Source organism: Necator americanus, chromosome IV (assembly GCF_031761385.1).
Source record: "Necator americanus strain Aroian chromosome IV, whole genome shotgun sequence".
In the NCBI taxonomy this organism is placed as follows: Eukaryota; Metazoa; Nematoda; class Chromadorea; order Rhabditida; family Ancylostomatidae; genus Necator; species Necator americanus.
The window spans coordinates 25,535,087-25,548,231 of NC_087374.1; the positions used below are offsets into that span (position 1 = coordinate 25,535,087).

General features: G+C 41.0%; 3 protein-coding genes across 4 annotated transcripts; 1 reads left to right on the forward strand and 2 right to left on the reverse strand.

The window, feature by feature from the left end:
• Positions 1 to 2,664: 2,664 nt before the first annotated feature.
• RB195_002672 (uncharacterized protein) lies at positions 2,665 to 10,461 on the reverse strand (the record flags this gene model as incomplete). 2 transcript variants are annotated; one of them, XM_064200031.1, is made up of 6 exons in its annotated part: positions 2,665 to 2,859; positions 5,180 to 5,277; positions 5,555 to 5,653; positions 7,061 to 7,235; positions 9,810 to 10,094; positions 10,378 to 10,461. In XM_064200031.1, the coding sequence occupies 6 exons, from the start codon at positions 10,459 to 10,461 to the stop codon at positions 2,665 to 2,667; spliced, it is 936 nt and encodes a 311-aa protein (XP_064055913.1). The 2 variants fall into 2 exon arrangements, with proteins under 2 accessions (XP_064055913.1, XP_064055912.1); XM_064200032.1 differs by lacking the exon at positions 7,061 to 7,235 and having other exon boundaries at positions 9,908 to 10,094.
• A 27-nt stretch (positions 10,462 to 10,488) lies between these two features.
• On the forward strand, positions 10,489 to 12,225 carry RB195_002673 (uncharacterized protein; the record flags this gene model as incomplete). The annotated part of the gene is made up of 3 exons (XM_064200033.1): positions 10,489 to 10,556; positions 10,626 to 10,735; positions 12,014 to 12,225. 3 exons carry the CDS (start codon positions 10,489 to 10,491, stop codon positions 12,223 to 12,225), a joined length of 390 nt encoding a protein of 129 aa, XP_064055914.1.
• A 129-nt stretch (positions 12,226 to 12,354) lies between these two features.
• On the reverse strand, positions 12,355 to 12,837 carry RB195_002674 (uncharacterized protein; the record flags this gene model as incomplete). The annotated part of the gene is made up of 1 exon (XM_064200034.1): positions 12,355 to 12,837. The coding sequence occupies one exon, from the start codon at positions 12,835 to 12,837 to the stop codon at positions 12,355 to 12,357; it is 483 nt and encodes a 160-aa protein (XP_064055915.1).
• Between the last annotated feature and the right edge of the window lie 308 nt (positions 12,838 to 13,145).

The window sequence follows — 13,145 nt, forward strand, 5'->3', positions numbered from 1 at the left end:
TGCATTGTTACTTACTGTTGACATATCTTGTAAACCTCCGATTATCATATCCCTCTAAGAATAGTACGAGTCTTTATGTAATTTTCTTAAACCATGGAATAGACACTTCGTTGTTTTTCTGTAGGCCAAGTAAAAATACGCTATGTTGATAACATAAAATATATTTGTTATTATTATCGTTATTGTTATTATTATTTGTTATCTTAGAGTTTACAGGTTTATGAGCTGCACCACAGAAGTGCATCGATGCAAAGAAGTTTCATTTCCCTTCAAAGTTTCTCTCTCATCCTTTTTTGACCATACCATCTTGCTTTTCAGAGCTTCTTGTGACCATTTTAACTGTGTGGGACGAGGACCAAGGACCGTGAATACTCTAGACCTTGGGGAGGATATTTTGGAGCAGATACCACATCTCTAACGACGCGCATAAACCACAACCAGTGGCAGGCGCCGATAATGATGAATCCCAACCGCACGACACGTACTATAAACACGGGGAACGGGTGACCCCACTTTCTTCAGTCAGCCTCGAGGAGATTCCTAAACGCCGCCTGCATGTTCTATGTATTCCAACTAAATTTGTGACCTTACTTACTTATGTATGTAAGTGAGCGAAGTGCAGGAAAGGAGAGTAACCACGGAAAATGAGGTCGGCGTGAAACTCTTGAGGAGAGTGTCGGGACAGAGAGATGGCCGGCAAATTTCAATTGAAGACGTACTGAATCGTAGCGCTCAAGAGCTGAAGGATATGATCATGTTCGTCGTCGTAAGACGTAAGAGTCTACGGCGCTACTCACGGACGGGACTTGCGGGGAGTGTATTCATTATAATCCTTGTGGAGTGGTGTCTATTCCAGTGGAAATCGCGGATTCTCTCGTCACAAAAATTGTATTCATCACGATTCCTACTAGTTAGAAGGCATTGGGTAGAGCGGAGCTGACATTTTTTTTTAAATGAACTGATTCGAAAACTTAGTTTGATATTGAAGTATCTTTTTATTTGTGCAGTACGGTCATATTCTGGTTGCTACGGTATCTGTTACTTGCTTGCTGCAAGGTTCCCTTTTCCACCATTGGTATCGCAGCTGCTCGATTCAGCATGATTATGCTCACTGAGCTCGTGATTATGACGTCTGACAATTATCTTTGACCATGCAGTGGTGAAGTCTGCTGTAAGGCTTGCAGTAAGCATTACAGATGGACGTCGAGTAATGTAAGCAATGTGTGCACTGCTCACACATGAGATATCTGAAAATGACCATCCACTGCTCCCGAGAGCGGTTGCTGGTGCGGTTTTTCGATTACTATTTGCTTTTGTGATGATGAATTCCGAATGAATCGCTCAGTAGAATATGTTTCGCAATCAACAACTCGAATTCTGTGCGTTCTCTGGGATTTCCATGTCAGATGTGGAGAAATGTAAAAATCAAATTTGGAAGATGACTGATATACTCCTTCAACGGTACCTCGGTGGTATATATTCCTTAAAGGTGGATAATTAAACCCAACAATTCGGAGGTTTCTTGTTTCTTCAGGGATTTCGTTCAAAAAAAGTTCGCACAATAATTTTTTACGTAATTAGGAGGATTTATCCAAAGAAGAAGGATAAGAAGATCTAGAAAAGAGCTCGGAAATCGCGAAAGTTACTCACAAATGTGAAAAGAACAATGCAAAATGACAACAAGAGGTATTGCGTAAGCATAGGCACTGAGAACAAATCCCGCTGAGTGTTTGCTGAATGGTGACAACTTTTGAAGCAATTTGCTTCTAAAAAACATCTTTTGAGATGGGTTCAGTTCCTGTCAAACCGAGAAAACATTACTTGACGCGATTTGATGAGCTAACTTACACAGCCTTAAAGACAGCCTATCACGAAAATGACGGTGCCGTGATCTTTGAAGGAATAGATAGAGCCCGGGGTTCAGTTCACGAGTACGAGAGCGATCACACTAGGCCCAACTGTTCAGAAAAAAAGAAATGTGGAACAGCCCTGTTCACACCCGCGTCTCCTAAGATCCAAAATGTTACGCGACGAAACGCAATTTCGTAATTGTCCAAAATCTGCAATCCAACAAATGTAACTAAGACAAGAACCAGAGCTTGCACAGTTGTTGTATTCGTTTTATCACAAAAATAGGGTTAGGGACGCTCTAATGCCACTTTTGTTCACGCGCCGTTCTACGTGTAGCCCATGCTATGGTTTTGCTTGAATAGAGCGGGGCGGGAAACCTCAGTAGTTATCGTACGCTCGCTTGCGGATGTGGTTTTTGGACAAGTGTGGGGCCTTGTAACGTGCCTAATATGAAAAACCTACAAAAAGGCCATTTCTCGCGCCATCTTTCAGGACAATTGGAAGGAAGCGAGCGTGATTGCTGTATGCATGCGATGTACACCCTTAATGTCATCTTTTCGTGGAGAAATCCAACATCCTTGTTTTCGAACTGCTTGAACTTAAGGATGCAGGTCACGGTCATCCTGTCCATGAATTCAATTTTTCTGTTACTTGTTTTTGGAAGTGTTTTACACGTGTAGTAAATTGAATTTTTTGTGGTTCCCGTTCGTTCATAAATACCGTTAGAACTCATCCACATTAACATTAACTATAACAGCAATATGCGTATACACCGTGGAAACTGCACAAAAATTTAAATGATGATAGCATTCATCATAAATTCCTCGTAGGTGGATCAGTCCGTTCACATGCCTCGGAGGTGACCTCCTTAATCTCCTCCTTTGTAAAACAGACATGCTCACTGCTTGTGGTTGTCGGTCGAGTGGTGGACATGAGCGTTGACTGCGAGAGCGTTGAATCGTGATCATTCCTCCCCATTACCCAATATGTCTCCATAACCCCTTTCCCCTAAATAGAGCCAGAATAACTTATGACATTTCGAAAGAAAAAAAAACTGGAGAAAACTTCCCTTTGCTGCTAATTTATATTAACGGATTATGCTACGAATACGAACAGCTATGTTTTAGTCTGTAGGTATAGAATTATGTTAGTAATAGGTCGTAATTTTTCACATTAAAGGCAGAATATCACGAAATTGACGTAGTACGGAGATCCCAGTGAAAACGTAGAGTTCGGGCTATAGATTACGAGAACGAGCGTGGTTCCGCCCATCTTACCCAGTCCGTGCTAAAAACGGCATGGGAGATGACATTCTTTCCTAAATAAATTGCAATGCGCCACCGTTGTGCACGCGTCCACGACCGAGTGGTCGAGAATCAGTGAGGTCTCCTTAGCAGCCTACTCATGTGATAGCAATGAATATGCTGCCGATGGAACCGGAGTGGGTAGTGCCTCCGTTTTACACGTTCCGGTCCCCTCGATAACATATTCATTGTTATCGAAATTATCTAGAACTTCATTGACCCAAACCCCAAACTCTTTTTTTATCAGGTTTCCACACTACGCCAATTTCGCAACACACTGTTTTTTTAAAATCAGTTCTTCTTCAGAAAATCACACAAAATCCTTGAAGTTGATTAAGTTGCTACTGTAGAGTTATTTCTAAAAACATGCCATTCTTCTCATAGCTAAATATAGAGGGAATCGAATTGAAGCTGATAACCTAATTTTTTCCTGACATTTTTGGACCACCGGAATGAATATCATAAGTTTTTTTGGATTCATATTGGGTAACAAGAAAAAAAATTTGAAAAATTTATCAAAATCAAGTCAATGAATTTTTTAGCTGCCACATTCCTTCGTGTAATTGTACATTTTGATATCTAAAGTTATTGAACGTATTCATATTACATTTTTAGGAATGTATTTCTGCATACATAGGTCTGAACGTTCATCTAATGTCGGACTCTCAGAATTCTTATACTGCTTGCGTCGCTCGGCTTTTGGGGTAAATAAAAATTTAAAGTAGGGGCGCTTTTTACAAATTTCCGCTTCAGAATGACACCTGTTTTCAATGCTTTTAGGAAATTTTCTCGCTCTTTTTAAGAAAGGTAGAACATTCTTTGGAGATTTTGCGGTCTTGCTGAAGCTAGAAACACTGCACTTAGAGAACATTCAACTTTGTTAATAAAGAATTTTGTTTTCATCGTTGTTGACACATTTCACTAACACACAGACATACACACAGAGAAATTTATTATGTAGCCTGATATATCTTTTCTCACCTTATTGAAATCTTTGGAAAGCGTTTATCCTAGTAATTTCTTGTATGAAAGGAGACACTCTACAAAACTAAGGCTGAAGTTTTCAAACGATGCAGTTCTTCTTTCAGGCCTTTTTCTTCAAAGCTTTAAATTACGTTTTCCTTTTGCATTGATCGCTAGGATGAACTCTCTTCAACGGCGACTGAAACTATCCTCTTCTATCACGCCTTTTATGTTATGGCTTTTTATAAGCCTGCTGACAGCTGTACAGTGGCAGAATGCTAGCTTGCCCCGTGGACACTCCATTTGCCCCTTGGACATTCCATACAATGTTTTCATCCTTATGGAGTAATTTTGCGGCATACAGACAACCACACACTTACATACACACAGACTAAGCCCATTGTTGTCATGCTATATAGCATATAATATGTAATGACTTATTCTTTCACTTATTCTGTAACGTGTGTGTGTAAATCACGAAATTCCACAAAGCAGTGAGACGGGTTCAACGGTGTCGAATTGGAGCAGCGGCATCGAAAAGCAATAAAATGGGATGGTATGGGTCCCATGGGATCGCAGGCCAGTGCCGCGGTGTCACGATACCGCACAGTAACACCAAGTGAATTTGTCAAGAAGAAAATGGGACGCTGCGAATCTTTCTATAGCTTCGAAAAGTGTGTATTGCGCTTCACGTTTATGTACTCCACCGAACTCCTGCATGTTTCCTTCAAGAACTTTGTCACATCCTTCTTGTAAAAATTAAAAACACGCATGCAAAGGGGTGCTTAAATATAATAGTAGTAAGGAAGCTAAAAAAGCAGGAGAAAAATCTATACTACGAATGTTTTCAAATTGTGGCGGAACATTGAAGGAGCATAGTGTACTACTGCCGCATTTACGAACTACGACTAGTTTCAACATAGAAAGTACAAATTTAACCCCGTAGAAAAATCCACTACTTTTGATTTCTATTGATCAGTGAAGACGAGCGAAGCGAACGCGTGAAAGTCTTAAGTCCTTCTTTATCTGGACATTCAGACCTGTACAACCTAACAGTGTACCTTGATAATGGTTTCTCCTCTTGGTACAACATCGTAATGACCGGGAAAGTTCTCCACAAGTAGATTACGTGCTGCTGAGCTCATATGAATATGTGAAGCTGCAAAAAAAGCTGTTGGTTAAACAATGTGAAGCTGTGTTCTTTCGATTTCCTCATGATCTCATTCTTCGAAGTCCCTGAGAAGTTCAAGCATTACTTCAATGAACCTACTGACGACAGCGCACGTTTTTGCATGTCTGGCCCGTGGAACAAGCACGTTTTAAGACATTCTGCTACCTCGGCCCGCCTGATTTTTTTCTATATCAATAGGTGATGCTCCGCCAAACAGAACATTAAGGAATTTGGAAGTAGCTTGGAAAAAAGGATAGAGATGCACCTCTACCGTTGCTCTCCATACGCGATGCAGTGTTGACGGTATCGCCAAAAAGACAATAACGAGGCATACTCAGACCCACAACACCTGCCACACATGGACCTGAAATGGATCGAACATGATGGAACTACAAGATCAACTTAGGTAGTGTGCAGACCTTAACTACAAATAAGGTGATACACACCACTTTAGCGGTTTAGTTTTCAGAGGTTGTTTTTTTAAGATGAATGGTTTCATTTGTATTATTTAATAATCATATTTTACTTATAAGTTTAACAAAAAAGAACTCGGCACTTTCAAGTTTCAAGAAGTTTGAAAGATTGTTCAATGCAAAGTCACTTGACATACAACCCAAAAAGATTAGGAGCAGTAGCGTGTTTAAAAAAATGGTTGAATCAGACTATATAGGTCACTTTTGACAAGGGCAGTTGCAGGTACTCTTCCTACATTTTGTGTGTTTCTGTCAGCATGTGCATGGAACTATCAGAAGAATAGGTTGGACAATGTTAATTTGTGCGAAATGGGAAGGCTGTTACATTTTCCAAGCGGAGTGGGCAAATTCTTTATCTACAAAACAGTGTCTTTGTTTTTTCTTGGGCTGATTTAGTTTTTGTCGATTTTTGGATCAATACAATTGAATAAACCCGACAAAAATGAACATTTTTGACATCATATTCGCTTCTGGACTTTTTCCATGGATTCCATTCTGGACTTTTTCCATGGATTCCATTCTGGACTTTTTCCATGGATTCCATGGATGTCATCAATTGATCAAACTCCTCCTGCTCGGCCGATTCTCTTGTCGTTTGACTTGGATTTCCGTACAAAAGCTGATTCAATCGCTCTTCGTCAAACTCGAGAGTTTGCCACGTCTTCGAGGTTAAAATTGCGTTTGATCAGTCGACGGCAGTTCGCCGCCTGACATCTATTTGAAATTCAAATTTTTGGATTGAAAATTTTTATTCAAAAGCGAAGATGGTGTCGAAAAAGCTCATTTTTTGATGGTTTGACACATCATTTCTTGATGTAAAAATCAACACAAATTAATTATCAAACAGCATAAAAATCAAAAAGAAGAAAAGATGTTCTCTCAAATAACTGCTCTGTCTGAAAAACACCAAACACTTCCTTTTTGTGTGCGCGAGTTTAAATATAAAAGGACGCCGTTACATATATATATATATATATATATATATGTATATATATATATATATGTATATATATGTATATATATATACATACATATGTATATGTATATATATACATACATATATATGTATATATATATGTATATATATATATATATATAAGCACAATAAACTTACTAAAATAGACAGGGGTGGCGTTAGCAAGTATTTGCGTGAGAGTTAAAACGCCTATCAATAGGCTCTTAATAGCTGTTAATAGCAAGATGGACTTTGTGAAAATTGAATAGTACACTTTGTTAGCTATTATTTGTAGGCAAATTGAACGAATATCTTCAGCTTAACAATTCATTTTTAGATTTACCACTGTTTATGCCGATGCGTAGCTCAATCCTCTCTTTGGATAGATTTGGAATTCTGAAGCGGTTGACGTAGTCCATGAAAGACAATGACATTTCCACGATTTCTCTGATATGATTGAAGCCATTTCTAAGTGGGAGGCCTGATACGCAGAGATACCCATCACCAATTGATTCTACCTGAAAGAAAGGTACAACAAGGATAGCGGCACTAAGTGGTACTATCGACAGAAGATCGAAGTAGAGCGAACCCGTCCTACTAAAAAACAACATTATATGAGTTCGTTCCAACTAATTATGTAATTTCCTTGCAATGCACATTTGTTACGAGAAAGCGTTTACCTAACGTACGCACATCCAAGACTTAGTAACGAATTGACATCTAGATTTGTTTAGATCCTATCATGATATATAATGACGAGCTTAGTCCGTGTGTGTGTGTGTGTGTTTGTCTGTGTGTCACGAATTTCGAAAAAGGGGGTGCGACGGGTCCACCCGGCGTCGGATTGGTGCGCTATGGTCATATAGCTATAAAATGGGTTGCGACGGGTCCTGCGGTGTCGGATTGGTGCGCCGGCGCCAGATACCTATGGAAGGGGGTGCGACGGGTCCACCGGCGGCAGATACCTATGGAAGGAGGTGCGACGGGTCCACCGGCGCCAGATACCTGTAGAAAGGGGTGCGACGGGTCCAACGGCGCCAGATTGCTATAATATGGGGTGCGACGGATCCACCGGCATCGGTGGACCCAGTCATTGGTGCGCAATAACTCAGGGTGCATGACGCAAAAGATAAATGGTTGCAGCCGTTTCATAGCCGTGACCACTGGGCGTTTTGCTCTTGACCTTTATGACTCCTCCGTGTGCATACTTCCTTCTTTGTTCGCCTCAATTTTGTAGCATGCCGTTCTTAGAAAGTGGAAACACGCATCCAAACGGCTGTTTAAAATAGTAACAAGATGTTTACGTGATCTGACGTGGAACGTTATCTTTATCAGTAGGATGATGTCTTTCACGTCATTTTATGTTAAAACATCATTCTATGATAACTATTGGGGGAAAACAGGAGGAACGCCCATACTTCGAGTAATGCTTTCAAATTGTATCTTTATTATTCTGGCATCGAAGGAGTGTTTGTAGCTGATGATCGAATATTCTCCAAATGTAGAATTGACGCGTTTGGAAGGAAAACTCCGTAACCTTTCGCCTTAATTTATAATATAAAGAAGAGAAGGAAAGCGTTGTTAAAAAAAAACACAAATATAATTTCACATAAAACACCACTACCATTAACTTTCATTGATCAGTGAAGAGGAGCGAAGCTAAAACCACCAAAAATCTGAAGTCCGGCTTTAGCCGGACATTCAGACTGGTCACAGAATAATAAGTAGAAACTTTTATACTTGTATCATGTCACGATTGCCGTCTGCTTTGATCCAGAGGAGATCATACAGAAAAATTTGTAGAAGCTGAAGCAAAGCACCATCGAAACGGTTTTAGTCCAAAGGATCGCATTTACTGTTCGCTCTACTTTTTGCACTGTATATAATAGTAGTGAAGTTCACATAATATAACGCATTAGAAGGACTTTTATCTGACATGATTATCGTGGATCAGTGTGCGTGGAAAGCGTCAGTATAATCAAATGTGACTCTCTACTTTCGACACAAAGTGTATATTTGGTTATTAGTTTGAAGAATAAGACTGTTCCAAAACCAAAAAAAAAGCACGAGGTCGTAAGAAAGTAGGAGTAAAGTGGCTTGTGCACGTTTTCAACTCAATAATTGTCGTGGTGGTGATTTATTCGAACGCGATGATTTATTTAAGCTGGGATACTTTACTCTGTATGTGAAATATACGTCGTGCCCGGCACGAATCTCGCAGCCGGCACGTGGGACAGATTGTCAATACCAACTTTACCGCGCCAGGCGCAGTGTAGAAGAGCTGATTCCGAGCTCTCGCTATCCAGTTCCTTTCACTCCTTGTTGTATGAGAATTTTAAATTGAAGCGACCTCTGCTATCTATTCTCTCGCACATCCCAAAAAGATCTATCAGCGACGAGAACTTTACACTTCATCTTTTTGATATATATATATATATATATATATATATATATATATATATATATATATATATATATATATATAATATAGCTTTTTGTGGTCTTTTACCTTTAAGAAACACAACTAACTTTATATACGTCGTGCTCTTCGATTATATGATCGAATGTACTGAAAAGTTCGTTGAGAAGAGAAACCACCTGAAATATTATTGTAGGAGCAAAGAAGAAAAGAGAAAGAAGAGAATTAAAAAATCAGTACTTTCTCACGAGTTTGTATTATTTTTTCTGCAGGAAATCTACAGGAAATTTGCAGGAGGTAATATTTCTCCTAATTTTTCTCCTAGGTAATAGAATTTTCGCACTTGTCTGCGTAGTTTTAAGGAAAGAATGAGAATTTACTAGCAAAATGTATCGATGATATATGAAACCAAACTTTAGAGATGAATAGGTTGAAGTAGATGTCAAGGAATTCACGATATATATATATATGTATATATATGTATATATATGTATATATATGTATATATATATATACATATATATATATATATATATATATATATATATATATATATATATATATATATATATTAGAAATCACGGAAGAGAACGAAATGGGAAGGAAAGAAAACGAGAAGGGGAAAAGAGGTTGAGAAGATTAAAAAACAATAACTGGACTAAAAAGCTCTTACCTGCAGTGGCATACATTTTGCAGAAAGTTGCGTAAACCTGACTATATCCGAGAAAAGTACGGTGACGTTATCGAAACCCTCAGGCTGTACCGACTGACCAAGCTTGAGACGTTCTGCTACTTGCCTGATCACAGCAACATTGGACAAATCAACATCAACAACAATATGATAGAACGGTGAATGAGAGATCGTTATGACAATGTTAAGACACCTTGGCAACATTTTTCCGAGAAGAATATCTGCTTTCTTCTTTTCTTCCACCAGTTCTCTACTTTGGTTTTCCACCTATAAATGACCATAGACTAGTTAATTCGTAATAATTTGAAAGCATAAATAAAAATGAGGTGGGCTTTAAACGAAATTGCCTTCATGGCCGACTTCACTTCAGAATCGTTTGGCAGTTGTGACGTATGTGCAGCCCCACAATGACCAACTGTGGCCACCTAGTATATCAACCCAGTGCTTTTATCCTTCCAGGGCAAATCTGGTGCTAGTTCATCGATCCCGGAATGATCTGCTTGTTAGGAGCTAGAGCGCTTTCAAACCGTCCAGAAGGAGGACCTCTTACCGACTGCGTTACATTCGTCGTTAGCGTGAGAAAAGCGTGTTTGTGTTCTTCAGAAGCTAGGGCGTCCCCAGAAGCGACGAGCATTGTTCTCGCCCGGGCGGTGTGGCAAATATGCGGGAGCTACCGGCCAGAGGACGAAGCCGACCAAAGAAGTTAGTCGCCATTGCCAACAAGATCCAGTGAGCCTGGCAACACTTAACGTTGGGACGCTTACCGGAAGAAGTCGTGAACTAGCAGACAGTATGCAGCGCACAGGAGACTCGCTGGAAGGGCTCCAAGTTAAGGGAACTAGGCGATGGCTACAAGCTCATCAACCATGACACATCAAATCGCAATGGCGTTGGTGTCATATTGAACGGTACGTTTAGAAATAGCGTTACGGAGGTGGATCGACTCTCGGCTGTAAAATTAGACACAGGAGAAGTAGAATTGCTAGTCCTATCTGCTTATGCACCGCAAGTGGGCTGTAGTGAAGAAGAGAAGGCGGGCTTTCGGGAAGATCTGGAGCAGTAAGTCTAATCACTGGAAGGCGAAGAAGTACTCCTAATCGGAGAAGACTTCAACGGACATGTCGGTTCTCGAAAAGACGGTTTCGAGAGTTGTCATGCCATGCTGTTGTAAGTCATTTGATCATTGCTAGTACGCAGTATCGGAAAAGAAAATCGCATTTGATCACGTATACCAGCGGCGGTTGTGGAACAGAAATAGATTCCAGTTTTCATTCCATTTCAGGAACACAAATATGTTACGCCGACAAGATCGCCGACTTCTGCAGGATTTTAAACTCATCCCTTCCGACCATTACGCCGCCCTACACCATTTGCTCGTGATCATTTGAAAATCTTACTTCCAAGGAAGAGACATCCAAGGACTGAAACACAGCGCATCAAATGGTGGAATCTGAAAGATCGAAAGGAAATAAATATTCTTCGCGCCCGTGGCTCCATCTACACTTCCCCTCCCTACTCGTAATGTGGAGGAAATGTGGTCGTCTACTTCCACTGTTATACTCTTGGCCGCGGAGAACACTCTGGGAAAAAGGACTCTAGGTAAGCCCAAAGTACAAAAGGCTACGTGGTTTTGGAACGAGGAAGTTTAGGCGGCAATTGGTGAGAAAAAATCCAAGTATAAGCTCTGATGGAGGACACGTCAGCCTGAAGATCGGGGTGCTTACCTAGCGGCGAAGAGGGAGGCTAAGTAGGCAGTCTCCACGGCGAAGTCCGACCGCTACCAAAGCTGTGCACGACATGCTTTGCCAAAGAAGGCGAGCAGACTGTGTATCGTTTAGTCAGAGTGCGTCACCGCTCAACATTGGATATGGAGCACACCAAGATCGTTAAGGGAGTTGATGGCGTAGTTCTGCGTCTCCCAAGTCTGATCCTGGAGAGGTGACAAGAGTACTACAATCAGCTGTTTAATGAGGAGTTCTGCCACTTTCCCATGCCAACTGTGCTCAGCGTTGAGAGTCCTATTTTACCAATCAGTGCAATCGAAGTCTGTGTCCCTCGCAAAAATGAAGTCAAACAAGGCAACCGGCCCTGACGACATACTTATTGATATCGACATACTTATTGGAAGCTGCTAGGAGATCGAGGGTCCGTGTTGCTCGCAACTCTATTTAACAAGGTCGTTGCAGAAGGGCGGACTCCAGACGTTTGGCAGACTTTCGTGACCCTGAATATTTGGAAAGGAGAAGGAGGCATTGCTGACTACACTATGTACAGGCCTATACAATTGCTGTGCCACACGATGAAGGCTTTTGAGCGTGTCTTGGAAGCTCGTCTAAGGACGATTGCCAGCGTTTCACTCAACTCTTGCGTGTTTCTGAAGGAACATGCAGCATTATAGATGCTACCCATGGTGCCCTTATCTTCTTCTTCTTCTTCTTCTTCTTCTTCTTCTTCCTAGCGTTTGTCCCGCGTTGTTGCAGGGTCCGCCTTTCTGCTTCTTGTCTTCCATTTGATTCTATCCATTGCATCAGCCGTACACAAACGTGCATCTCTCATATCCAGCTTCACACGGTCCAACCAGCGAATCTTTGGCCTCCCACGCGGGCTCACTCCTGAGACGTCGAGCTTCAGAGTGGTTTTGGCAACAGACTGTTGCCATTTTCCATTTCATCCATGCCGCATTAACACGTGCTCGACCTTCTTGATCAATGTCGTCTGTGGAAGTCACTTTGGATCCAAGGTACTTGAAACAGTCTACCTTGTTTAATTCGGTGCCATCGACACGAATTGAACCATCCTCTATCCTTTGTCCGCACACCATGTACTCAGTTTTTGATATGTTGAGGCGCAATCCATGTTGCTGCAGCCAATCCTTCCAAGACTGTACTTGTTTCTGAGGATCATCTCGAGACTCCGACGAGAGCATGACATCGTCGGCAAAGAGTAGAGTCCACGGATGCTGCTTCTGGATTTCCTCGACATCGAGAAAGCTTTCGACCGTGTCCCACATGATCTGTTATGGATGTCTACGAGGTTGCATAGAGTACCAGAAGAATATGTGTGGTGGACGAAGCTGCTTTATGCGAAGCCTACCAGCGTTGTACGATGTGCTGTTGGAACAAGCAGGACATTCACTGTAAAAGTAGGGGTTCATCAGGGTTCACCCCTCTCACTCCTGCTGTTCATACTGTGCATGGACACAATAACCTGCCAATGCAAATCCAGAAGCAGCATCCTGTGTTTGAATAAATAAATAAATAAATAAATAAATAAATAACGAAGGGAGCCTAGAAGCAGTATCCGTTTACTCTACTCTTT